The following is a 27,978-nucleotide window of genomic DNA, read 5'->3' as shown; positions in this document are numbered from 1 at the left end:
CCCCCCCCCCCCCCCCCCCCCCCCGTCTGAAAGTGTCAGACATTATCTCTTCTTTTATCATGGCATTCTAGCCTTTGTCACTAAGTAGGCTCGGGGCTAGGTGCAGACATGAGGGAGCTACCTGAAACACAGACTTGATTTTTCCACTCGTCTGCTGAAAGCTTTCAGTGGCTCCCTCCTGGCCTGTCCAGAAATTCCTAGGAAAGATGAGTCGAGCCAGCCTGCTGGGATGGTCAGGAAAGGCATCACTGGGTAGCTGAGCTGGCTTTAAGACTGGATGAGAAGAAGAGAAAGAAAGGGAAAAAATTCACCAAGGCAAGAAAGGACAAAGGGATTTCAAAGTTGTGTTTTTCAGAATGTTCTATGGGTCCTTTCGGGGTGGGCAGTGAGGATTTGTTTGGTGAGTGGTACTTTCTCTCTGGTTAGGGCTGTAAAATGATAGGGTACAAGTCAGCTCAAGTTGTAGATCACAGATCTTTTTGGGTAGCACACTGTTCAAAGCATTTTAATTACTTTGAATTGCTCATCAACCTTATTTTGGCTATGGCAGTTCAAGAACTAATTAAGGAACTTTGTTATTCGTCTCCATCCTGAGGTTATATGTTTGTTATTGCTCCTCCCCACCCCACCCCCAGCTAGAAATCACTCATTATAAAATCAAAAGCCCAAATATTTTATAAGGGTTCCTCCCAGTTCTAAAATAAAATGACCCTTTAACAGTCCCAAAGAGACCATATAGCATATTTTTTTGGAGGAAAAAAATTAAGATTTTCTGTACATGTATTAAAATTTGTTACTGGATATTGATGATCCTTGTTGGAGAATCGCAGTTTTGTTGATTGATAAATCAACAAAGACTATAAATTTTAACTAATAAAATATCCTAGCCCCAGCTGTATCGAGAACACGTAAACAGCCTTATGTTTATAATGGTATTTGTTAACAATTAAAAGATTCAACACATATTAGTAGCTATCTTATAATGTCAGTAGCATTTCCCCTCCTTTATTTGAATATTGAATTTGTCCAACGTTGTGCTTTGGTAACATGAACAGATTTCAGCAATGTCAGCACACATCAATGGGGGTTCAAACTGGTGAATCTGTACCTTTAGGGATAGGGATTAGGATATTCACACTTGCTATTGACAGTGGAGTGTAGGGTAGGACGCGGATGGGTTGAGAAATTTCAGTTTGGGAAAAGTTGGTAAACTTCAAGAGGAGTTTAATTCACAACAAAAAGCAGAAGAGGTCTCCAAGCTGGAATTCTTTGGGGAAATTAAAATACGGGGATAATCAGGGCTTTTTTTTTTTTTTTTTTTTGGCAAATGAAGTGGTACTCCCTATGCAAGGGAAAAGGAATAACAGTAAGAAAATCATCAGTGAGGATGTTGAAATTCAGCCCATTTTGTTAGTGTAACAAATCTGTTCCTGTAAGCTAATTTCTCATATATGTTGGGTGCACCATGGTGCTGAGCGCAGAGCTAACTTTTATGTTCATTTGTAGTAGTTCTTCTTTCCTTAGGTTTTCAGGTACAACTATGACCCACACAGACACCCCATTTTACTTGATTCCTGAATATATTCTTGTTTATGAATGCACTGCTTCAAATCTTTTAAAGAAGTAGATAAGATGTAAAAATAACAACAAACATTATTCTTTTAGCCGTGCACCCGTACACACACACATAAACAGATACTCTGATGATATTTTTCACTTTGGGGAACTACAGAGTGGATTGTTGAAAATATTAAAGACTATTCTTTTGAGTATTTGAGAATCTCCTCTAGTCTTTTATTTGCCAAGATTAAAATTCTTTGCTGTTGACACCATCATGCCATCAGTATCGTTTTCTTGGGATCATAGAATGTTAAAGCCAGCAGGACCTAAGAAGTAATTTTCCTTAGTCCTAAGATTCCACTGGGTAACTCCTTGCAAATACAATTTGATTAAATCCGCTCAAAGTATAGATTTGATTAAAGAGAAATGTTGGAGGGAAATTATACTGCAGCCACTTTCTCATTAAGAATGAAAAGGTAAGTCTATGTAAAATTCCACTTTTTCAATCAGTGTTAATTTTCTAAAAGAACTCATGGTGTTAATAATTTAGTGCTGTGCTTACAAGCTTCAAACCTATTGATTTTAATTGGAGTTCCCCATCTAGAAGGAAGATAGGCAGCGAGCAAATCAATTTTGTTTTAATCTGATGCATTTTAATAAGTGTGCTAATGATTCACGGTAACATTATCTGCAATAGCTCGATATTTGCTATAAGGTGTCTCTGCCTTAGTTTCTATCCAGAGATGTTTATTTCTGAAAGTAGTTGAATGGCATCCTTTTATTTTACCTCCAGGATGGATAGCATAAAATGAGGCTCTCAATGTCTATCATGTTAAAGTGCCCTGTGTGTGGGTTTGATTAAATAATGGCCTGAATAAATTAGGATACCTGTTTTATCATTTCTATATTAGCAGGATCTTTGTCTTCCTTTCACTGTATGGCCTCATCCCCCTTTCCAAATGAATATTTTATAGTAAGAGCTTGTTATCAATCCCAGGCCATATTTATATAACATCCTGTGTAGTCAGTAATAATCCTTTTATTTTAACATTAATGCTTATGGTTAAACCTGATCCCTAATTGAATTGTGTATTTCTATATGTGTTTAGCCTAAGTAAATTAAAAGAAATGTACAGCAGAATGATATACCGACTGCCACTCTTCGAGACCTTTAGTCTTTGCATTAGAGTATGAAATTGTGCTAGACTCTCCAGGACACACAGTCATATGGTTCTGGTTAATAGTGATTGCGGATGTGCTTCCAGAATCATATTTGCATAGATTAGTGATCTGCATCCTTGTGGGTATAGCTACTACCAACTGTCCTTTGGGTATAGCTCCATATTACATTAAGAACTGCTATTTTGCAACCTAAAGAGCTCTCCAAGTAGAAAGAAAAAACTCTCAAAGTTGTCACTTAGGAAAGTTTCTATTATGTTAATCACATGCGAGAATAGGGTTTGACTTAGAATTTCATACCTATTTTAACATTCTCCAGTTTATTGAATGTAATCTCCCTTGCACCAAAAGTCAGAAATCAAACTACAAATGAAAGGATAACCTCATGCCGAAGATTGCAGGTAAGTTGTAAACACCCTGCAAACATCCAAGGACTACATCCAGTATACAAGGCATTGCACTGGTGCTGTGAGGGTACCTGGTGCTTACTGAGACAGAGCTCCCTCCTTAATGTGTTTATTCATTTGAGAAAAGAACGATCATGACAATGAAAGAGAACGCAAAGATAGTAAAATGTGTACTGTGTCGGAGGCTCCAGCAAAGAGCTATGGGAGGGCAGGGAATGAAGCAATTGAGTGTCAGGTGATCAGGTTACCCTGGGGAGTTGGGAAGGTGTTTTGTTTGTTTGTTTCTTTGTTTTTAAGAGATGTGGTAATTCCAGAGATGGGGGAGAGTGAGGGTATTGTTGACAGAAAAAATGGCAGGACTCAAAGTCTCAAAAATAAGAAAGTAAAATTGTTCCCCAGTGGAGCATTGCCTTCAAGTTTGTATGTCCAAGCTCCTACTCACTGAATTGTTGTGTTTGGTACATGATAAGGTATTCCTGAAGTTTTCCCTTTGGGCACTTAGTTTTGTTGGGTGTTCTAGTTCTGTATATGGGCAAGGATAATTACGTTACTTTCTGAATATTACTTTAGGAATGAATTTACAATGAAAGCAGAGGAAGACCAATAGAACCTTAGGTCCTGTGTGAGCTGAACTTCTGGCTTCCCTTGGCTTCCTTGGAGCAGTCACTCATCTACACTGGGCCATGGTCTGGACAGTATCTTACCCTGTTGCTCTTTATCCGTCCTTGGCTTCTCAGCCTGCTTCATTATAGTATCAGAGAGTTGGGACTTGAATGCAGTCTGCTAGAGATTCTGAATTGCTTGCTGCGACAATGGGGTAGTGTAAACTTTCCATTTGAGCCATTGTATACCACTACAGAATTGGCCGTGTAGCCGGTGCCAGTTCATCCCCTACCTTAATGATTGCTTCAAAACTAGAGTTGGCAACAGGGAGGGGGAACGAAGCGACTTGGCTTTAATCCCCCACAAATTTGCAGTGTCAAAACAGGAAGGGATTTAGAGATCATGGAGCCCACCTCTTTCCCTCATTTTACAGGTGGTGAAGCCGACATCTTATCGCTGAGTGCTTGTCATTTCCGGGATAAGCAAAATGAAGGCAATTTTGCCGGACCTCTCTGCTTTCTTTACCTCTGTAATACTTACAAGAAACCAGACGTCCTTTTTCCTCTGGAATGGCTGTAAGGTCAGAGAGAAAGGAGCTAAATGATGCAATGGCATCTGCATCCAGCATTTATTGTGATGATAGCCTTAGACTTTTTGGTTTATTGAGAGAAGAATGTGATTGTTTGCAGGATGTCTCCTTTCCCTTACCCACGGCTATAATTAAAGGTTTAAGGGAACTTCAAATCCCAGAAAGTTAGTCAAAAAGACAAAATTAGTTATTTCCTTCCATTTAAAAGGCCTTCGACCTGAAGATGATTTACCTGGCTGAACAAAATAATCTGATATTTCTACTTTCAATTAAAATGGCAGGAATTTCAAGATCTATCTAGGAAAGAGAGCTAATAAAAGCGCCGCCAGCTAGGAATCTGTTTCTTAAGGATTTCTAAGAGAGGGGAGGTTATGGTGAAATTTCTTCTTGTGCTTTCTGCATTTAATTTTTCTTTCGAAAAATGTGGTACGTGGAAAAGTGACAATAGAATCAAAGAGATGTTTCATTCTTCTTTACCCGGCTGTAAATTGAACTGTCTTACCAACATGTTTAAAGAACTGCATTCTTCACATCCCAGAATGTGTCCTGCTTACTCCATTGTTCTTTCCCTCTGCTCTGAGCTTAAGTACAGAGAAGAAAGCACGTTAGGAGGCCAGAGGAAGCTCTTTCCTTATCCTCTCTTGAGTAGGAGGAATTCAGATGAAGGAATATTTTCAATTATTCTTTTGTTCTTAAAGGTGAAGTAGACTCACAGTTATTAAGCAGGAGAAACTCCTCAAACTGCTGTGTTATTCATGCTGCTATGTCAAAACCTTTTATAATAATTTCAATGAAGTTATCCTCTGCTACAATATTTTCCAAGTATTTTTGCTAATGAGGTACATTTAAAAACAGGAATAATAAAGGAAAGATGAAAAAGTACTTATAAACTTAATTTTATTTCTGCCTTATGAACACATTTTTCTTCTTGTTGCTGTGCACAAAATTGCTGGAAGTTTAAATTGTTGCTTAAGAGTACAAAATACTACTGTATGAGACCTTTGACTTCATGCTTTGCTGGTTAAGACCAGGGCTGCCTCATCCATCTCAAAACTGCCTTTTAAGTGGTAAGTAAAGACGGGGACTCCACTGTGAGTTGATAAAATGCTGTGTGATGACCACAAGGAAGACCAGGGTTGCTGTAACTACATTTTTGACTACAGTTCACTTATTTCATTGCGTATATGTAAAACCGGGCAATTGGACATCTGTATGTTGCAAAAGCAAATTATAATAACCTTTGAGAGAGATACAAAAATGTGGCATAACAATAGGCAAACTAGGAACATTTTCTTTATGCACTTAGATAAATATTTTGAGCTCTCAGACATGGAAATACAAACTCAGACGACTGACCACCTGAAGGAAATTGACCTCAAGCCCAACTCTCCATGTTTAATTTGAAACACATACAGACATACCAGCTTTACCTTAGTTCTTATTCTGTCATATACAAAATATAGTGAAGCTAAGTATTTTACTTCAGAAATCTAAATCACGGAGGTCTCTTAAGAATTCCATCAATTTTTATCAGATACTTGTAATATGAACCTGAGGTTGTACAAAGGAGAAAAATACTCTGCTAACATCACATCCTTCAAAAGTTTAGAAAAAATTGTGTTTGTCTTGTTCTTCTCACTATTAAAGTAATCTGAGTATTCACATGGTCATGTGAACAATTCTCTGCCCATATAAAACCTAACACAAAAATATTATTTTTATTCTTGGACAATTTCATCAACTTGAGGGTCTTTTTAAATGAACAGAACTGAAAGCCTTAGCGTTGAGGGTTACGGAAGTGTTAAGGGTTACAATAAATCACTGATAAAGCTGGAATTGGAGCTCTTGGTTTCCGGACATTGGCTCCTATGGGAATCATGGTATGGAATACCATCACTACCTTGCCTCCCACACTGCAGAGGCTAGCCCATTCCAGATTAATTATTGACATGGAAAAAAATGGGCCAAATATAGTAACCTTGCCAGAAAGTCAAGATTACATACAGGTCACTTCTCTGTGGAATTGTAGTATAAAATACTTGGTAATCATGCATATATGCAGGGATCAGTCAATTGCATAGTGATTCCAAAATTGTAAGAAATCCTATCATGTGGAGGAGAGGAAAATTCTATTTTAAGTTTTTCAAATTCTTTTAGGTTTAAAAGTTTTCAGATTCTTTAAATGTCGGGATATTCTTAAGTAGACATTGGACAGTTATGGGCTCTGTTCGTGATGGAAAAAAACTTTGGTTTTATAGCAAAAGAGTATAATTTAAGTTACAAATTGATCCAAGCTGTAGTGAAAGAACCTTATACTTAGGAGTCAGGGGACCTGGGTTCAAGTTTGAGCTTTGCCGCTAGTTAACTACCTTATATCCTTGAACAATTTGGGGTTTTTTCCCCTATAAAAACAGATTTTGGATCAGATGTTTGCTAAGTTCCTATCCATCTCAAAGATCCTATAATTCTTTTAATTTCAGGATTTCTTTTCCCCTTCTTAACCTTTCCCTACCTCTGCCATCATTTTGACATAAACGGCCTTAAATTTCATAGCTTCCATTTGGTGGTATTAGCCATTAGACACAGTGGGCATACAATAAATGCTTGTTACTGATGGTGGTGATAAGGAGTTGGTCTAAATGACCTACACATTTCCTTCCAGCTATAAAAGCCTGTGACTGTTATAGTTCTATCCAGGGAGAAGTCAATTGTGCTTGGATCATATATAGCACTTTAAAAAGATAGATAGTGTCCTGTGGTCTTGAACACAAGCAGTGCTAAGAGGTATATGGCTGTTTATTTTAAATCATTACATATATTTTTTCTGGCATCATCTTGATCAGGAGACACTCAAACTTTTGAGGCAATGTTTATAGGGCAGTTGACGAATCTTAACATAGGCAGTCATAATAGAACTAATTGCATTTGAGGCTCATGGAGCCCCTAGAAAATGATTTCTATGCATTCTACTTGTTAGATGACAGGTAATAGTACAGACATGGAAGTAATCCAGAAAAGTGTTTCCTCTCTAGCTTGGGAGAACTAATCTGAGCAATTTCAACAGGTAGTTAAGTGGGTAAATCTCTAGTCTTTAGTATATTGTTAGGCCACAGTTTTTAGTTACTCTCTGTGACTGTCTGGGCATTCTGAGTTCACAGCAAGCCACTCCTGGTGTTACCACTTGAGACTTTGAGGACAGTAAGAGGTCTTCCTTTCTCAGCCTGATATCATTAGCACATTCTTTGCTCATCATTTCCTGTATACCCCTCTTCATGAGTGAGTCACTGGTAGGCCTCTAAACAGATCAGTCTTTGTAAAGTGCAAAAAGTATTGTATAGCCAAGAGCATCCATAGTTTGGATTTTATTAAGGTAGGGAGGCAAGTGCAAAACCTATCTTAAGGTCAGCTTTGCTCAGCTGGGTTCTTAGTTCTTGCAGGTTCTTTCACTTGAGCTCAACCCTTCCTGGTCAAATTCTCTGAGAAATCTACCTTCTCTTCCCTAAATCTGTATGTTTTTACTCTCAGCTCCAGACTGGAGGTTTTACTTTGACTACCTCAGATTCAAAGAAACTAGATTTTGTACCTTTGGTTTTTGACCACCTTTGGCTTTCCAGGTCTCCATTCTGTTAAAACCTCAAGGCTAATTCTAATTCTGTCTACAATTTTCTTGTTTCTCCTGATTCAGTTATTCCTAATGCCCCTGATGGGGTTCAGTATATGCTACCCCAAAATATAGCACCTTGGCATATTGAATATTTTAAGCTAAAGGAGTTTGAGGAAATAGAAGTAGGAAGGTCACTCTGTCTGACTCTCCCCCTTCCCTTCCTCACTGCCCCTCTCCCCTGAAGCAGGTCATAAGACCCTCATGTGGGAGATGTTCTCATAGTACCGGAAAGAAAGGAGCGTCCTTATCTCCAAAGACAAAGGGATGCCAAGAAGAATCTGAACAAACAGGCCTTGCTATGTTTCCCCCAGTTTACTACATTTAGCTCATACTCTTTGCCCTTTTCCACAATTTTTTGCTCTTTGTCAAACCTAGCATTAAAACACACCAGTTTAGGGATGTCTGGGTGGTTCAGTCGGTTGAATCCAACTTTGGTTTTGGCTCAGGTCATGATCTCAGGGTCCTGGGATTGAGCCCCACATCAGGTTCCACGCTCAGCTCGGAGTCTGCTTGTCCCTCTCCCCTCTGCGCCTCTCCTGCTCATATTCTCTCAAAGAGAGAGAGAGAGAGAAAGAAAGTCATTCTTTTTTTAAAAACCCACCAGTGTAGCCATTTCTGAGTCTTCATTTCTTTATGGAGGCTCTGATATCATGTAAAACTTAGATTAAATAAATGTATATGCTTTTCTTCTGTTAATCCATCTTTGTGAGTTTAATTTTCAGACCCAGCCAGGGACCTTAAGAGGGTCAAGGAAACCTTTTTTCCTTCCCTCCACCCCCCTCCACAATTTGTACCCATTTTCTACTAGCTAAACTTTTACTCTTTGCCAATGTTGACTGTTAACTGAAAACTGTCATCAATTAGATCTGAACCTATTATGTACTCCATTATTACATATACCATATTGTGTTTTAAAAAAAGTGTTCAAAGATACATACACAAAGAGTATCCTGCCTCAGTTTTGTGGCACTTCCTGGGGTCCTGGCCTCCGGGTAGTGAAGGAATAAACGGAAGTAATTACCAAAAAAAAAAAAAAAAAAAAGAGTGAGAGAGAGTACGGGATACATTGTGTGTGTTTTGGTAAATATTACTTTTCTGGTCTTATTTGAGGGTAGGCACTAATTTTAGAGATGTGTCCTTAGAAGTATTGTAGACTTAATTTTTTAAATACAATTATGTATATATAAATACCAAAGTGGCCTTCAGTTTACTTTTAATCTCTGAGTTGTCCACTTTTAGTGTGCACAGTTAGAAGAGAGCCACAGGCTTGCCTGGGAAAAATAGGGGTGATGAGTTCCCTATAATCAAGGATACAAATTTCAGATGTCTTCTCGGTGGTTCCCAATGCCAATGTCAAGTCTGGTGCCAAAATGACTACATAGGAAGTAGTTTGGAGTACTTTAAAACAAAAACTTATTGCTGGGCCCTAATTTCAGAAGTCCCAGATCAGTACTTGGGGGATGAGGACTAGGTATCTGCATTTTAAAAGTTGTACTGGTGACTCTAATGTGTAGCCAGGACCGGAGAGCCCTTAGAGAACCCTTAAGAATCCTTCCAGCCCTCTGATTCTGTGATTTAAGTGTGTAAGAAGCCTTCTTGCATCTGCCCCTGACTTTCCACAGTAAGATGTCCCTTTTGGACATGCTAAGAGTATCTCCACACTGAAAGCTTGTTGCTGCTGTTATGTTTTAGTAGTAATGGTAACTTCTAAGACTTAAATTTGTAACAGTGTGCTTAGAGCCGAAGAGTTCAAATCCAAGCACAGTCTGATGAACGTCCTGAGGTGGACCTGTGAGGTTCCCACGTGTACAGACCTGCTTTTGTGGGGCATGTATAAGTCATCTACCGTTAGTTGTAAATCCATGTGAAGTTAATGTAGCCATTCCTCCCATTTGCTGCTATCGAACTTAGAGCTCCATCCCGCGCCAGGGCTTTGAGAAGGCAATGCAAATACGGATCTAGTAGTAAACTGGGATTTTGCAGTAAAGGTAGGAAGATTAGGAGATTTTAATGTTCTTTGGAAATTCTTAATATTCTCTAATATTTTAATATTCTTAAAATTTGATTGGGATGCAGAGGGAGCTGACTTGATTTTCTTAGAGACTCTGAAGAAGAGTGATACGAACAGGTGGCCAAATCAGTTTCTTCATATAGATTGTTTCCTAGTGCATTGCTTGAGATGCTTACCATGTATTTGCTTGATTTTGCCCTTGCACAAAAACAAACAAAAAAACCAGAAAGAATACCTGTCCTAATAAAGATTTAGTGTACTTCAGTTTAAGAAGCTAGTGAGACGGTGAAGGGAAAGATAGAACTTCAGTATTATCTATCCAAGATTCAGGCCTTGGTAAACAGGGCAGGGATCTCTAGCCTTCCGGAAGTCAGGGAGGTGAGGTTCTCCTCGGGAAAAGTTGTTTTCATGATTCCCCCCACTCTAGATGTTGGGGTTCTGCATGACAAGTTTTCATCCCAAAGTAAAGGAGTGGGAAGTGCAAACATTGTGTAAAAGCTTTCTCTTTTCCTTTGTCCGACTTGGTATTCCTTGATTTAAAATCAGAAACTATCATGAGTTAGGATTCACTTCAGAGCTTGTTTAAAATGCAAAGTGTGATTTGATGTTTAAATCTTTGTTTACATACTTTCAGGAACCCATTTTATTATAGAACAGCTGTGTTCTCCCAGGGGTTGATTGTTTCAGTGAAATCCTTTTAAAACATGAATTAAGGAGATTAGGATTTAATCTTTGTTTCTTACAACAACAAAAAATCTTGTTATAAAGTTAACGAATACACTTCCTAGTCCAGAATGTGTTATCAAAGAGTGCATACTATGTGTTTTTTAATCAATGGTATACTTACAACTTTCAGATTTGTTTTGTGTTTATATCAGAAAAATGGAAAGATTTGTTCCTTTTATTTTTCCAAATCCACTGAATTTAGCAACTTACAGAGAGGTGAACCTATCACCGAGCTTTGGTGAGTATTTTTGCCACTAGGTACTAGAAAGACAAGAACCATCACCAGAAGTAGGAAGAGGTAACTGGTGGGTTAGCTACTATGTGATACTAATCACAACAAAGTATAGTGTCTTGCTAAGGGAACACCAAGGAAATCAATAATGATGGTACTCAAGTTTTAGAGAAGGTATATAATAAAATGTAAGCATTCAAGACGCATTTGCAGCCTACTGGAAATCTAAATTATTTTTAAAAGCCCGTATGGGGGGCGCTGGGTGGCTCAGACGGTTAAGCGTCTGTCTGCCTTCGGCTCAGGTCTTGATCTCAGGGTCCTGGGATCGAGCCCCACATCAGGTTCCCTGCTGAGCAGAGAGCCTGCTTCTCCTTCTCCCTCTGCCTGCCGCTTCCCCTGCTTGTACACACTCTCTCTCTCTCTCTCTCTCTCTCTGTCAAATAAAAAATTTAAAAAAACAAAAAATGCCCGTATGGGAAGCTCGAGATATACTTGTTCCATGTGGGTACTGGAGATGGGTGGGGATAACAAGTAGCTTGCAGTATCAAAGAGATTACTACATGGAAAGTACATCTTTTAGAAATGGAAAAAAATCAAGGAGAATGGAGAAGCTTACAAATTAAGCAGGTCATGTACAAACTGAATTTTGGGCAGGTTGAAAAAAGAAAAATTGGTGAAATTTTTCAAAATCGGTTATAAGCTTTTAGCTGCTCAAAGGCCGGCAGTTTAATGGAATTGTTAGTGGATCTCTTTGGTGCTGTCGCTGATGCAAACAACTTAATGAGAAACAAAAGTAAACTTTAATGATTTTGTTGTCTAATAGAAAATCTAAGGGAACATGCTAACTCCATAATTGTCTCCTGAAATTGTTGGTTAGGTAAAATTGTAGTAAATGAACAGATAATGTAGGTCCAATTGACAGATTAAACATATACAGCTCACCAGAACTAGATAGCATCCTTCTATTTTTTGAAGCATTTAAGTACAAATTAATAACGTGCCTTTTTGGGGAGGTCTGGAAATCTTGTGTTTCTACTTGATTGGTAGTACATATTCAGCAATATGAGTTTTAAGGATATAAATATTGTCTCGTGGGAGGCAAGTTTGAATTCAAAATTGTATAAGGCAAAGGATATTTCTGAATCAGGAAGGGACAGTGAATTTATGAATATCTGAAGCATTTGTTAACCTAAAAACCTATGCTTCACTCCAGATTTTATTGTAGCAAAATGTTGACTGATTCTGGATTCCTACTGCGTGATGAGTTGTGGAAGCTCAACGTAGTACCATTTCCAAATGAGCACTAGCAATTATGATCAAGGCGGAGAATCTTATTTCAGCCATTGATGAGAACGTTACATACAGATAGGATCCCAAGTAAAGGAAAAAAAGACTCATAGATTCTTGAGTCTTTTGCGTTCTGTGTCCGCATGGTAGTTTAGGAGTACAGGTGGGGTGATTGGAATGTCAAAGTTGGAAAGAGGAGAGTGAAAAGGTAATGTTTCGCTGGCAGGATGTTAGAATTTTAAACAATTCACCTACTTACAGCTTAGGTTAGGCAGTCTCTCACCATCACTACCCTTGCATTAATGTGCTAACTCTGTCTAGTCAGCTGCTTTATACTAAAAAGTGCCTGCCCCCCCTTTTTTGGAGTATAACTCACATAAAATGTTATATTAGTTTCAGGCTTACAACATAATGATTCATACATTACTTAATGCTCACCACAATAAGTATAGTCACCATCGGTCACCAAACAATGTTACTGTAATGTTGTTGACTATATTCCCTGTGCTGGACTTTTCATCTCTATAACTTATTTATTTTATAACTGGAAGTTTGTATCTCTTAATCCCCTTTGTCTATTTCGCCTGCCCCCCAAACCCCTTCTTCTCTGGCAACCATCAGTTTGTTCTCTGTATTTAAGAGTCTGTTTTGTTTTGTTTTGTTTAGATTCCACATATAAATGAAATCACATGGTATTTGTCTTTCTCTGTCTGGCTTATATCACTTAGCATTATACCCTCTAGTTTCATCCGTGTCGTCACAAATGGCAAGATCTTGCTCTTTTTTTATGGCTGAATAATATTCTATCATATATATACCACATCTTCTTTATCCATTCATCTATCACTGAACACTTGGGCTGCTTCCATATTTTGGCTATTGTAAATAATGCTGCAATAAACATAGGGGTGCATATATCTTTTAGAATTAATGTTTTCATTTTCTTTGGGTAAAAACCAGTAGTGGAATTACTGGATCATATGATATTTCTATTTTTAATTTTTTGAGGAACCTCCATACTGTTTTCCGCAGTGGCTACACCAATTTACATTCCCACCAACAGTGCACAAGGGTTCCTTTTCCTCCACCTCCTCGCCAACACTTGTTATTTTTGTCATTCTGACAGGTGTAAGGTGATATCTCATTGTGGTTTTGATTTGCATTTCCCTGATGATTAGTGATGTTGAGCATCTTTTCATGTGTCTGTTGGCCATCTGGATGCCTTTAGAAAAATGTCTACTCGGGGGTCGCCTGGGTGGCTCAGTCAGTTAAGCATCAGACTCTTGATTTCGGCTCAAGTCATCATCTCAGGGTTCTGGGATCGGGGCCCAATCAGTGGAGAGTCTGGTTGAGATGCTCTACCTCTCCCTCTGCCCCTCCTACCTGTTTGCGCGCATGTGCGCACATGGTCTCTGTCTCTCTCTCTCTCATAAATAAATCTTAAAAAAGAAAAATGTCTACTCAGGTCTTTTGCCCATTTTTAAATCAGATTATTTGGTTTTTTTGGTGTTCAGTGTGTAAGGTTTTTTTTATATAATTTAGGTATTAACCCCTTATTAGGCATATCATTTGCAAATATCTTCTCCTGTTCAATAGGTTGCCTTTTCGTTTTGTTGATGGTTTCTTTCACTGTGCAAAAGCTTTTTATGTTGGTATTTCCCTTGAAATATATCTAGAAAAAGTGTTGCTAAGGCCATTGTCAAAGTAAAAAGTACCTGGCCCTTTGGCAGGCAGCAGAGACAACATTTGCTCTATGGGATTGTTTGTAGTAACAGGATCAGCTAAGCCCAGTTAGTGTGAGTGATTCCGTAGAATATGGACTAGCTGGCTGTTTGGGATTATAATTGCTCTAACAAAGCACATGTGGAGAATCAAGGGAGTTTGTATGCCTTTAAATATGTGTTATTGTCTTATGTGATTTATTTTCCTTTCAAGTAAAAAAAATTTGATGCAAAACATTTGTGTTCTTTTCTTTCTTTCTCTCCCCGGTCCCCCCTTAGAATAACATAGCTGATCCAGAAGAACTGTTCACAAAATTAGAACGCATTGGGAAAGGCTCCTTTGGAGAAGTTTTCAAAGGAATTGATAACCGTACCCAGCAAGTGGTTGCTATTAAAATCATAGACCTCGAGGAAGCCGAAGATGAAATTGAAGACATTCAGCAAGAAATAACTGTTTTGAGTCAGTGTGACAGCTCATATGTAACAAAATACTATGGATCATATTTAAAGGTAATGTGTGTGTTGTATTATTTAAGTCATAAGGTATTTTCATTATAAGTTTTTCTTTCTTTTTTTTTTAATTCTATTTTTTGAAAGGCAATGTCTTAAATTAGGATTTGGCAGTCTTTGGCCTCCAGGCAGAATCCAGCTCCATTTATAGTGCCAGATAGACTGTTTTTAGATTTAGCAGCTGTATCCTGAATGCATCCCAGCACTCGGCTGCACCGTTATTCCACACCTGAACTTTGGATTGACGGGGGAGCAGAAATGCAGCTGGTCCTTGAGCCATATCCTTTGTCAGGAAAGAGCTTTCCCCCTGGGCTTTCGCACATTATTCTCAATGGTCCAGTCTGTCTCGACCTCAGAATTGATGGAATATGTAAGTATGTCATGTATTCCATTGAGTTACGGTGCTTATTTACACATCTTTCTCTCCCTCCAGATTATGAACTCCTTGATGGCAGGGAGTTTAGCTCAACCAGTCTGGGTTTTTACATCACTTAGCACAGGACATGGCACATCTTAAGTCCATGATAAATATCTGTTGAAGTGGAGTCAAATGGAATACTATCTGTCCTCCCCGCTCCCCAATAGAAGTTGGAATTTTAGTTTCCAGGATTATGGAATTAGCAGACACCTGAGGTCATGGCAGATGGAGATATGATTGGGTTAGTAAAACCCAAGAGTTCTTGAGTTCCAAAGTTAGAAGTCAGGATCTTGGGGTGCCTGGGTGGCTCAGTCGGTTAAGCGTCTGCCTTTGGCTCAGGTCATGATCCCAGGGTCCTGGGATCGAGTCCCGCCTCAGGCTCCCTGCTCAGTGGGGAGTTTGCTTCTCCCTCTCCCTCTGCTGCTCCCCCTGCTTGTGCTCTCTCTCTGTGTCTCAAATAAATAAATAAAACCTTAAAAAAAAAAAAAGAAGTTAGGATCTGTGTCTATTGAAATGTGAAGAATAAATAGAAAAATCTAGCTTAGGTTAGAGTTACAATTATTTTAAAATTAAAAAAATTTTTTTAAAGATTTTATTTATTTGACAGAGAAAGACACAGCAAAACAGGGAACACAAGCAGGGGGAGTGGGAGAAGGAGAAGCAGGCTTCCCGTGGAGCAGGGAGCCCAATGCGGGGCTCGATCCCAGGACCCTGGGATCATGACCCGAGTCGAAGGCAGACGCTTAACGACTGAGCCACCCAGGCGCCCCTAAAGTTAAAAATTTTTATCCCCATGTTGAAATTTTTCAAAGGAAGGCAGTATTAGTTAGGTCTTTGCTTTTCAGGGTTTACAAGGCGGGAAAGAGTTTTGTTTGTTTGGTTGGTTTTTTGTTCATCTATCTCTAGGCCAAAAAGGGTGTGTTTATAACTCATCAAGCTATTGGCCTGCATAAGAATTAATGCTATCTTTTTATATTCTGCTGACCAAATAAACCCTAGGATAATCTATCTATATTAGTTACTACTGATTTAGAAATCATAAATTTCACTGCCTTTTTTCAAAGCCTGTTTATTCTAATATTACATGAATTAGATGAATGTGGAATGAATGTATAGTAGAATAAATCCTTAAACACCTGTCACTATGTGTCATACACTGTATTAGGTGCTGGAGATATAAAAATGAATAACCTGGGTGGCTCAGTCGGTTGAGCCTCCAGCTCCTGGTTTCGACTCAGGTCATGATCTCATGGGTCGTATGATCGAGCCCCATTGATTGAGCTCCACGCTCAGCAGGCGTCTGCTTGGTGATTCTCTCTCTCTGCTCCTTCCTTCCCGCCCTCTCATAAATAAATAAATCTTTTTAAAAAATGAATAGCATAGAGGACATGAGGAGAAGGAAGGGAAAAATGAAGGGGGGAAATCAGAGGGGGAGACAAACCACGAGAGACTATGGACTCCGGGAAACAAACAGAGTTTGAGGGGAGGGGAGTGGGGGGATGAGTTAGCCCAGTGATGGGTATTAAGGAGGGCACATATTGCATGGAGCACTGGGTGTTATACACAAACAATGAATCATGGAACACTACATCAAAAACTAATGATGTACTGTATGGTGACTAACATGACATGATAAAAAAATAATAAAAAAATTAAAAAAGAGGGTAGAATTCATGCCAAAAAAAGAAAATGAATAACTCACCCCTGCCGTTAAGGAGTGCACAGTCCCACATTGTACTAAAAGGGTGCAGATTTTGTGATTAAGTATGTACAAGGTACAGATAGGGCACAAATAGGCAAGTAGTCACTTCTCTCATTTTAGGGGGAAGGCGGTGGTGTGAAGGAAAGGCTTCCAAGAGGAGATGGTAATTCCTGTTCAATTTACTTCTCAGTGTTAGCCATTACTCTCTTTAGTTGTACCCACAATTATTTGATTCTTTGTGGCATATTTTGCTTTTGAATTCTTTCCTACAAAACTTATTTAGCGGGTCAGACTCTTTTTTAAGGAATCCTGAGAGGTCACTCAGTCTCAATACATTTAGGTCCCCCTCCTGATTCCCATAGCAGGCTTGGTTTGAGGCAGCCTCAGGAATTTGTTGTTGTTGTTGTTGTTGTTGTTGTTGTTGTTGTTGTTGTGTGTGTGGTTTATGCATTCTGGTTACTCTTTCTGGCTTGAATCCTGGTAATTCCAGACCTACTCTAGAGCAAACCTAAACCTTTGCTATTCTTAGGCATCTGTAACAACAGATAAGCTCTTTTTGGTAACTGACTTAAAATATTAAATAAGCCCTATTCCAAATGGGTTATTCTATATTATATTGAAAATGGGTATCAACATGGTATTGACTGTTTTCATTGGATGCTTATAGCCTTTGTTGATTCAGACTCAGTACTCGCATGGAAAATGAATTATAATAGCTCTGTTTGTATTATTTATTCCTAAGATTTCATGTTTTTAAAAAATTCCCCTCATGGTGTTCATGTACCAGTCACCCATAAATACTTAATATTTAAATAAATAAAACAGATTGTCTTGTCCAAATCTTGATTATAGAATGTTCTCAGACTAGTCAGTGAATCAGGGCCATTATCCATGATGTCTTCTTAAAGGATTAAACTGAATTGTTTTTATCTCCTTTACCATCATTAATTAAAGTCCACGATATGAAAGACTACTTTGAAAAACATGTCACTTCTTGATAAAATTGTAGAAATTCACAGCTGGCTGATATTGATTATTTGTATCCTGAATCTATTTACATTGGAGTAAATAAATGTATGTGTATTATCTCTGTATACATGTGCATATATACACACAGAAATAGCTTATGATTTTATAACCTTTTAGTATCATTTATTTAAATTACCAACTTAAATTGACCAACTTGTATATTTTCCATTTATATTAAAACGTAGTGAGACTCTGTAGGCTTGCTTTTTTTTTAAAACTAAAATCGCATCAAATATAACAGGGTTCTGTTTAATGCAGTCAATATAACTCAAGGCTACATCCTCTAAGTACCATCAGGGACCTGCATTATCAATCGACTTATGTTTTTATTGTGGCGCATCCTTCCATTTCAGATGACATGGGGGATTTTGTGAGTCAAGTTAATTGAGTATAGTAGGATATGGGTTTTTCTCAGGTTCTCTTTACGCAGCATGTCATACATAACCAAGACCTCACTGTAAGCTGGAGGAAAAGTTATTGCATTTGAGAGAAAATTATATGCTCTCTGAAACTGTATGTAGTTGTAGTGATTTCCTTGAAACATGCAAAAATGTACAAGGTATTCATTTTGACTGAGCTCACTGTATAACTTCATTTTTAAAAACAAGAGTAAAAACCAGACAAACATTAGTATGACCACAGTATTTTCCTTTAATTTTAGTTCACTGCAGATTTTCTTGAGAGACAAAGTTAGTCTTTATGAAGAATGCTAAAATAAGCAAACCCTTCCCTTCTGATCTCATAATATTGGAAAAATCTTTTATAATCTTTAAATATTTTTCTAGTTCGATGTAAATCTTAAAATGAAGCTCACTCGGGCATTGAATAGAATTTGAATCATGCCTTTATTTTGCTGCTGAAAATCGCCTTTAGATTTCTGTTTATGTTAAGGAAATATGCCCCCCTTCCACATACCACCACCTTGATATTTATCAAAAAAAAAAAAAAAAATTGAATGACAGAAGTAAAATATTCCAGAATAGAGTCTGTAAAGTTTTGTGACCTTCTCACTGTTTTTCCTGAGACTTTTGTGTGTGTTTACTCCCAGTGTATGGTGAATGTTTCTGGAATGTTCCTTAGTTAAAAATTGTGTTTTGGAGTTTTCTTATAAAACTTGAAGGAAGTTGAAGAGGGAAAAATTTTTTCCTCCTCACAATGTTTTTTCCTCAAAACAAATATAGCTTTAAACTTGAGATAACACACTCTAAGGAGCCCCATATTAGATTCAGTTTAGCTGACATTTACTTATTGAGTGCCCTACTATGTATATTCCTTTCATTCTGCGTATTTGCCCTGGTCAGTCTCATCCACCCTATCATGACAACTTTTTTTTTTTTTTAAGATTGATTGATTGATTTGAAAGGGGGGAGGGGCAGAGGGAAAGAATCTCCAGCAGACTCCATGCTGATTGCGAGCCCCATGTGGGGCTCAGTCCCACAACCCTGAGGTCATGACCTGAGCTGAAATCACGAGTTGGACGCTTAACCTACTGAGCCACCCAGGCGCCCCTATCATGACAACTTCTAAATTCATGTCTTTGGTTCTAGCCTCTCTCCTTAGCCCCAGATATCTAACTTGCTTCGCATTACCCACTTAATGTGGGTACATCAAGTACAATAACCCTAACAAGGAGTAGCATTTGAACAAGAACTTGAGCATAATTTTGGTGAGGGTGGAGTATAGAGAAGGTATTCTAGTTTGGAAGAAAATGACTCAAGGGTAGTAAAGCATGTGGCAAGATGATCTCTCCTCTCCTTTCCCTTGTGGTTCTATAAAATTTTACGTGCTGTTTCTTTTTTATTGCGGTAAAATATACATCATAAAATTTACCATTTTAACCATTTTAAGTGTACAGTTCTGTGGCAGAAAGGACATTTATGTTGCTGTGCAACCATCACCACCATCCCTCTCCGGAACTTTTTCATCTTCCTCAACTGAAACTCTATACCCATTAAACTATGATTCCCCATTGTCGCCTCTCCACAGTCCTTGGTAACTCCCATTCTACTTTCTGTCCCTGGGAATTTGACGACTCTGGGTTCCTTATATAAGTGGAATCAGGGGCTCCTGGGTGGCTCAGTCGTTGGGCGTGTGCCTTTGGCTCGGGTCATGATCTCAGGATCCTGGGATCCCTGCTAGGCGGGAGGCCTGCTTCTCTCTCTCCCACTCCCCCTGCTTGTGTTCCCTCTCTCACTGTGTCTCTCTCTGTCAAATAAATAAATAAATAAAATCTTGAAAAAATAAAAAAATAAGTGGAATCAGACAGCAATTGTCCTTTGGTAACTGGCTGACTTTAGTTGTCCATGTTGGATTATGTGGTCAATGTCGTGATTGGCTAGGCGATTCATAGACCGGCCCATTTAATTCAACATGTATTTAATATATAGTACAATAATCATCTCTCAAATAGATATAATGGGTATTTTATTTTATTTTATTTTTAAGATTTTATTTATTTATTTGACAGAGATAGCGAGAGCAGGAACACAAGCAGGGGGAGTGGGAGAGGGAGAAGCAGGCCTCCTACTGAGCAGGGAGCCCGATGCGGGGCTCGATCCCAGGACCCTGGGATCATGACCTGAGCCAAAGGCAGACGCTTATGGACTGGGCCACTCAGGCACCCTGATAATGGGTATTTTAAATGTTTTGGTTTTTTTTTCTATGAACAAATGAATTCCAAATTCCACAGTAGCCTTTCTCCCCACTTTGGCCAAGTGTCTGTTTAGCAGCAAACAGTGGGGTTCAGTGGCCTTCCTGTGGGGTGACAGGTGATACTGCGGGCACCAGTAATCTGTTGACACTAGGCTTCAAGTTCTCCCCAGTAAATAGTACGACTCTAGAGTCCCTACTCTTTAGGCGTTCTGAATTTTGGAACAGAGAGCCAGTTCCTAACCCCTGACCACCCATGTTGATGCAGGACTTTAAACTTACTCCTCCAACCCGTTGTGAAACTGTGTGGGTCACTTTGTAAGTGGAGAAGTGGAGTTTTTCCTTCGGGGACTTCCTCCGCTTCAATGTGCCGGATGTACGGTTATGGTTTACAGTCCCTGGCTCTTTTGGAATTTTAAACCGGTATGTAGATACCATCTCAGCCTTTTAAATTATTTAAAAGCAAGCCAAACATACTTATTTGCATTCTCCAACACAAACATCTTTTCACAGAAATCAAAGGTAGAAGTTGTAGTCCTCCAAAAGAACACAAACATAGAGTCTAGGCTTTTCGGTTTTGTTTTGTTTGCGATTGGTGTTTTCCCTGAGACCTGCTGTGGAAAGGAGCCTGTGAGAAGAGCCTCTGTGGGTGAAGCTTCCTTGAGCAGGGAAGAGCCCCACCAGCCTGGCTTCAGCCCCCACACCTTCCAGTGAAGGCCTTCCAGTGAGGCTTGTCTCCAGAAATGGTGATCAGAAGGAAGCAGGCAGGAAATCTCTCCAGCACCTCTGGTTCCTTCCCTGCCCTGTTTCCGAAGAGTCCTGGTCCCACCCAATGGCTTGCTTGCAAGAAGGAAGCCGCCTTTTTCAGATCTGGAAGTTGCTTGCTCCTAACTTTAGTAACATTTTAAGCTGTCCATGAATATGCTTTAGCCGAGAACAGACAGTTGGTAAGTTTCTGTTTTGAGTCGGTACCCCCCAAAAAAGGACACACATTGTTTCAAACTCGGAAAACAGATGCTTTCCTTCACGCAGAACTAGAAAACAGATACACGAGTTTAATAAGATCTTTTCATTTGCCTTTTAAATCTCAGGTGCATGGGAAGCATTCTGAGTTCATAAGGTAGAACATAGGACTTATTAGAAACAAACTTGGGGCAAAAGAACAAATTCTCAGGATATGCGGCGTTGTGAGAAACGTTTTTTTCTTCTCTTGAAAGAAGGATAAAGACACATCAGGTTGACAAGTCTCAGGTTCCCAGGGCCTGATTTCGAGACATAAAAACAAGTTACCTGAAGCGCTCCCAGAACTTTTTCCCCTCCCCACTGTTATGGGGATGTATTTCCTCTCTTTCCTACCCTAGATACCGCCCCTGGCAAAGACTCTCACTCTTTTCTTTCTTCAGTTCAGGCTGTGATAGGGGAGTGACTGGGGGGAAGGTACATTGTTTCCCTCTACCCCGCCCCCCTCTCCCCAGTGCATCCTACATGGTGTCAGCATCCAGAAAGGAAGGAGGAATCCTTTCATCTTAATTTAACCAAACTCTTCCTCCGTGGGCCCTAACACTAGGCCACCTCCCAGTCCCTACACTATCGTGGCACCCATCAACATGTTCCCGGGGTCCATTCTCTTGCCATGCTGAAGCCCCAGCCTCATGGGGACACGTGGACATTTTGATTGGAACTCCTGAGTACTTCCCGGGGAGTTTAGAGTTTGACGGCTCCTGGCAGTAGCTGGAGAATCTTCATCCCACAGCTGGGGCTGTAAAGGTAAGAAATATGTCCCTGACATCCCAAGTTGAAGCACCACACTGAGTGGGTTTTTCCCCTGGAAACACTGTGAGGGTGTAAATAGTAGTTTGTTTCTCTGGCTTTCTTCCTGCTATACTGTGGAGACCTTCGTGTTCAACTGTCTTTTGTGGGGGACTACCCCAGGAACCTTGACATTATTTTTTATGGGAAAAATGCTTGCTTTCCAAATTTGAAACACCTTACTTAAAAATGGACTTTTAGAACACAAGCCATTCATAACTTGGCTCCTTGCCAGGATAGTAAAATCAACTGTTCCACTCATAGTCAAGAGAAATAGAAGTGTCCCCTGTATTTGAGGCTACAGCTGAAAGAAGAAAAGACTTAATGGTTTATTCCAATTTTTATCTGACATTGCTGAATGGTGTGTGTGTGTGTGCACCTGATTTGGAATTTATATGCATGTGTGTATGCACCTGATTTGAAATTTATATACATGTACTTGCCCCATTTCTTCCTGTACAGCTTAACAGTGAAGTTAATTCTGGAGTAATCAAGTAATCCTATGCTTTTCAAGCTACACACTCCCTTTCTCTTAGCCATGAACCTTGGCAGTAGGGGTATGGGGGCGAGGAGGGACAATATCCTTTCTAGGCTCCACATGTGTACCAAAAATGCCCATTAATCATGGCTGATAAAAGTGGTACTGTACATGAGAACAAGAGCCAAAAACTCTAGTAAGGCAAACCATCCAGTGTACTCAAACTCTAAAATCACATGGGAAGTACCCAGAAGCTCCATTTAAAATTTCTACAAGTCTCCATATATCTCCTCATTCTTTAATGTAACTATCTTTTCCTTTCAAAATCTTCCAAAATAATAATTTAAGGCTATGGTTTCTTTTTTTCTGGGTTTTATAAAAATTGCTAATAGTTCAACAGTAAAAAAAATAATAATTTGTTCTTCATTTAGCTATACCACAGGCTAAATAGGTTGGGAGGAAAAAAAAAAGACTCAGAACTTTACTTTTATTTGTAATGTTCTATGGAAAAACATATGCTGGGCTTCAAACAACTAATTTGAAACTTGTATTTTAGAACCAGTACATTAGTATGTCAGATTTAACATTTTATGCTAGTATGTTATTTGGCTCAGGTTTATAATTATTAAATTGTTTCATGGCTTTTACAGGGTTCAAAATTATGGATAATAATGGAATACCTGGGTGGTGGTTCAGCACTGGATCTTGTAAGTATTTTTAAATAATTAACACACGTACACATCTATACTTTAACTTTTTTCTTTCAACTGGAGTAAGCAGTGGCTTTTGGGCAAGCTGAATGGTTGCTCTAGTTAATATGTTCAAATTAAACTCTTTATTCAGGACCACTACCCTCATGTAGATTGAGCTAGGTTGCAGGATTGGGCATATTGCTGACATTCTTAGAGTGTGTATGAAATGCAAATAGCTTAATGAAATAAAGCTCTGCAAATTAGGACTGTATGTGACAATTGCTATCAGTTTAGAGTTTTACTTTGCAAGCGTTTCCCTGAAAAGACAGAGCGTTCTTGGATTTTTTAAAATATGTGATTCAGGTAACTGTCACTAAAACTGGTTCTTGGGTTCTCACCAAATAGGCCTATGGACCCAGTTCCCTACAGAATTCTTTCTGCCCCACCATAGGCCATTTGGAAATGTGATGGTATTTTTGGTTGTGATAATGACTTGGAATTGCTAGGGCCATTTTAGTGGGCAAAGATCAGGATACTAAAATCCTGCAATCCGGCAGAAGTTTCACCCAATGAAGCAGTGATTGTACACAAAATCCCTTTGAGAAACACAGGTTGTTTTCCCCACGTTGGTGTGATTCTATCATTGCTGTTTCCCCCCTCTTTAAATCTTTATTAATATGACATTGTATTTAAAATTCAATATGCATTCATTACTAGAGGCAACTTTGTGTAGTAGGATGGCCATTGGGCTGGCCTATAGGAGTTTGAGGTTATGGGGCTAGCTATCTTCATAACTAAATCTGTGCCTATGAACCAGACACATAAATTCCTTAGACTTGGATATCCTATAAAACAAAGAAGTTACTGCTAAGTTCCCTTCTGTCTTCAATATTATATGACTTATATTTTCTTAGGATGCTTCTGCTTTTGAAATTATAGAGTATGCTGTTTCTAAAAATAAAGTGTTTTGATGATTAAGATCATCAAATAATATTTTAACTCTTATTTTCAAGTGGAGATGAGTTTTCCCAACCGTGAGTGATTAAATATTTCTAAAAGGGTTTAATCCTCCCTGCCAATGACTGCAAAGTTTCAAGTAATCCTATGAACAGAAATGACTGTAAGAGATTTTCTTTCCTTTAAACAGAACCATATTTAAAGCATTCTAAAGAAATGGTAATTAAACTTGATGGAGAGTCTCATCTCCTTCTAGGAATTCATCTCATTTTAATCAGTTGCTGAGTTAGGTAATCCTTCCTTGTGTCTAATCTAATTCTTATATCCTAAAGCTTGAGTTCATTTTTTCTTTCTCTCTCCTCTCTAGTGATAGAACACAACTGGTGTTTCTTTGTATAATAATCCTTCATGCTTATGGAGTCAGATCTCATTCTTTTGAAGTTAAATGACCCCATTTCCATTTGTCTTGTCACATAGTTTTATTCCACAATAGTGTTTTCATTAGCTCTACAAGAAGCCTGCCAATTGCGCCACGATCCTCCTTCTTCTACTTTTTAAATATTAAGAGCCCTTTCCAAATTGATCACAGTTCCCCTTATCTGGTCCCCCAAGGTGCTCACCATATCCCTTCCCTGTTCCACAGAAAATCAAGAGACCTAGGTCCTAGTCCTAGTTCTGCCATTGACTAACTGGCTAATATTGGACAAGCCATTGAACCTCTGTGCCTTGATTTCCTCAAATATTGAGTGAAGAAATTCGATTAGTAATTGCTCGAGGTTTGTTTCTCTCGCTCACAAATTCAAGAACACTGTGATTGAATGATAAAGTTCATGTAACTGGCCTTTGTAAGGAGGGCCAATGATGAGAAAATGTGCCATACAAAAGAATGCTAGCATTTGGGGAATCTAAGAAAGGATTAGGTTGGAGGGAGGGCACTGCTATTAGGGACAAGAGAAAACAAGAAGGATGCTGGGCAGAGAGTATTTCTCACTTTAAACCGGTGCCCAACTAAAGAAGTGTGATTATGACTTGTAACTGACATCAACATTTTAGAGTGTATACCTCACGATTCTCTCCCATTCTTGAAAAAAACTTAGTTGTGTGTGAACAGACTTTGTGCATATTGTAGGTTATTTTATGGAATTGATCATCCCTGACTTCTTTCCAGGAAGAATTGCGGTGGCTTACAACAAAAACTCATACAGTAAGGCTAATAGAATAAAATAGGGGCACCAAAGAAAAAAGTTGGAAACAATATGCTAACCATAAGAGAAGGCCTAACGCAATGTGCTGCATTAGGACCGGCTGATTGGGACCGGCTGAAAGTCAAAGGAGTGGGGGGAGAGCCCCAGGCCCACAAGTATACAGTCTGTGAAAGAGCAGATGTCCCTCTCTTGCATGCTCTCGGTAGACAATAGAGGCAAATTACCCAAGGCCAGTAGGCAGCCCTGGAGGCAGAGGTATTAGCTATTAGAGACACTGGCTGGCATAGTCCTCAGTCATTGAGGGGTTCAATTATGCACTCCAAGGCCAATGGACCAAGATTTCAGCATTCTCTCTCCCAAGGTTGTACAGCAAATAAAAAAACAGTCTCTGTTCCATCGACTTTACCTTCGTTCTCTTTCCAGCTCCCTTTTTTTCTCATCTTCTCATTCTTGTCAACATGGCCAAGGAAACATTTTAACCACAAGCCTTGAAATAGTTTTCTGTCTGATAATGAACCAGGAAAAACCCAGCTGTAGCACCCCATTCCCATTTCCCTGCCATGGAGCCTCCCCCTCTCATCCTCCCCCAGTACCCCGTTCATCGAGATTGTACTTTTCCTGAATCTTAAACTGGACCTAAATATACCCGATAAGCCAGTGGGTCTGTAGAACCCCTTTTTTGTGTGTTTTTACAGAAATATACTTTTTAAAAATTCTGTATTACGTAATATATTGGCTTATCCAGGCCACTTTTGGAAGTCCTTCAGAATGACAAGTAGTATCCCTTACAGACCTTGCCCGATTTCTTAAGTAACTGAGGGTATACCTCCTCTGCCCCTGTCAACATGTTATGATCAGTGATACCAACTACGAATCCTTAGTATGACCTTTGTCTCTCAGTTATTTGGTAGTCCCTCAGAATTTCATTGCCAGCAATCAATAAAATGCCATTTTCACCTTTGAGAACAACTTTAATCACTCCTGTTTAAATAGAAACTTTTGGGGTGGAAGTTGATAGATTTATAAGTAAATAGATAATGTTACCTAGGAAAGGCACCTATTGAACTACGGACATCCCCAGAGTATACTGTATGTCCAGGCCACAGTTAATAGTCAATGATGAGACTGAAGTACGGGGTCTATTTTAAGCTGTTAAATTTCAACATGAAAGTGCCCTTTATTCAGAATAAATACGGCATTCATGAAAGATGAAATACACAAGGTGCCAAAGAGCTGTGAATCCCTCCCAGTGTGAGGCAGAATGGGCCATGTTTGATTTTCACCACCTCTTCCCTCCTTCCAGCAAACAGAACTCTACCTCAGCTCTGACTTTAGATTCCCACCCTTTCCTGTAATATTGTACAGTCCACTGTTTGTGCTTTATGAGGTACCAGAATTTTAAAATAACCATTTATTTTAAAGAGAGATTTTCAGATATTCCATTACAAGTTCTCCTGAAACCTAATCATTGCTTTCCTTGTATTCCAGTTGGAACTATTGGCTTTGGTACAGGGATGGGGAAAGAAAGGGAAATGTGTTACATTTATTTGAAAAACCATATCCCTTCAAGATTTGATTTTTTTTTTTTTTTTTTTTTTTACAATGAAAGTCTGAATAGATTAATTATCGTATTCCTGGCTAACTTTTAAATTTCGGCCTCAAAAAGGCTCTCTGCTTTCCAAAGAGATTGAGATCCAATGAATGCTAAGAACCGAACCATGCTGTGGGCTGACTGATCTCAAACATTTCTTGAATTTTGTCCCTAAAATCAGTTTAGTGTAAATAGTTAATCATTTAAATAGCCAACGCCAAAATTTAAGTAGCTGATTTCTTTTTTCCTAGCCAAAAAGAAAAGAAAGCTAATTCTGTCTTGTTCAAGCATATTTCTTAAATCTTGGATGTAAATATTTAGGAACCTCGGGACTTGGAGCTGGTACAGAGGTCACACTGCTTCTATTATCTTTCGAGATTAAATCTAATCATTTAAAAACCCTTTCAGCCCTTTGACTTAACTTGTTTACTCTCTTCCCTCACCTTTTAAATTGTTTTCCCCTTTGTTTCAATATTGGCTCAATAAGCAGAATTGCTTCGTATATTTAAGTGATTCCCTTGTTTCAAAGATAATATCAAGTTTGAACTAGATTGTTCGGACGTGTGTAAAAGTGTGTGTGTTTTCCCCCCTCAGCTTCGAGCTGGTCCATTTGATGAGTTCCAGATTGCTACCATGCTGAAGGAAATTTTGAAAGGTCTGGACTATCTGCATTCAGAAAAGAAAATTCACCGAGACATAAAAGGTATACAGAAATCTTATATGAACCTGGGAAACAGAGCTGCATTCTGAGGAAGCTGAGGGGTTTTTGTTTCTTTTTTCCCCACAGCTGCCAACGTCTTGCTGTCGGAACAAGGAGATGTTAAACTGGCTGACTTTGGAGTTGCTGGCCAGCTGACAGATACACAAATCAAAAGAAATACCTTTGTGGGAACACCATTTTGGATGGCTCCTGAAGTTATTCAACAGTCAGCTTATGACTCAAAAGTAAAGTGTTACCT

The 27,978-nt window shown here is 39.0% G+C and overlaps 1 protein-coding gene across 1 annotated transcript in view; it reads left to right on the top strand.

Annotated features, from left to right (window-relative positions):
- Positions 1 to 27,978, top strand: part of STK26 (serine/threonine kinase 26) — a 52,120-nt gene that overhangs the window by 16,139 nt on the left and 8,003 nt on the right. The window contains exons 3-6 of the mRNA XM_032428371.1: positions 14,259 to 14,489; positions 23,225 to 23,281; positions 27,614 to 27,722; positions 27,807 to 27,964. Coding sequence (XP_032284262.1) covers positions 14,259 to 14,489; positions 23,225 to 23,281; positions 27,614 to 27,722; positions 27,807 to 27,964 — 555 coding nt within the window. The remainder of the gene's footprint in view (positions 1 to 14,258; positions 14,490 to 23,224; positions 23,282 to 27,613; positions 27,723 to 27,806; positions 27,965 to 27,978) is intronic.

The sequence above is a fragment of the Phoca vitulina genome, unplaced genomic scaffold, assembly GCF_004348235.1.
Source record: "Phoca vitulina isolate PV1807 unplaced genomic scaffold, GSC_HSeal_1.0 scaffold39, whole genome shotgun sequence".
NCBI classification, from domain to species: Eukaryota; Metazoa; Chordata; class Mammalia; order Carnivora; family Phocidae; genus Phoca; species Phoca vitulina.
Note: the sequence above shows the minus strand (reverse complement) of the source record. Positions and strands in the feature narration are given on the sequence as shown.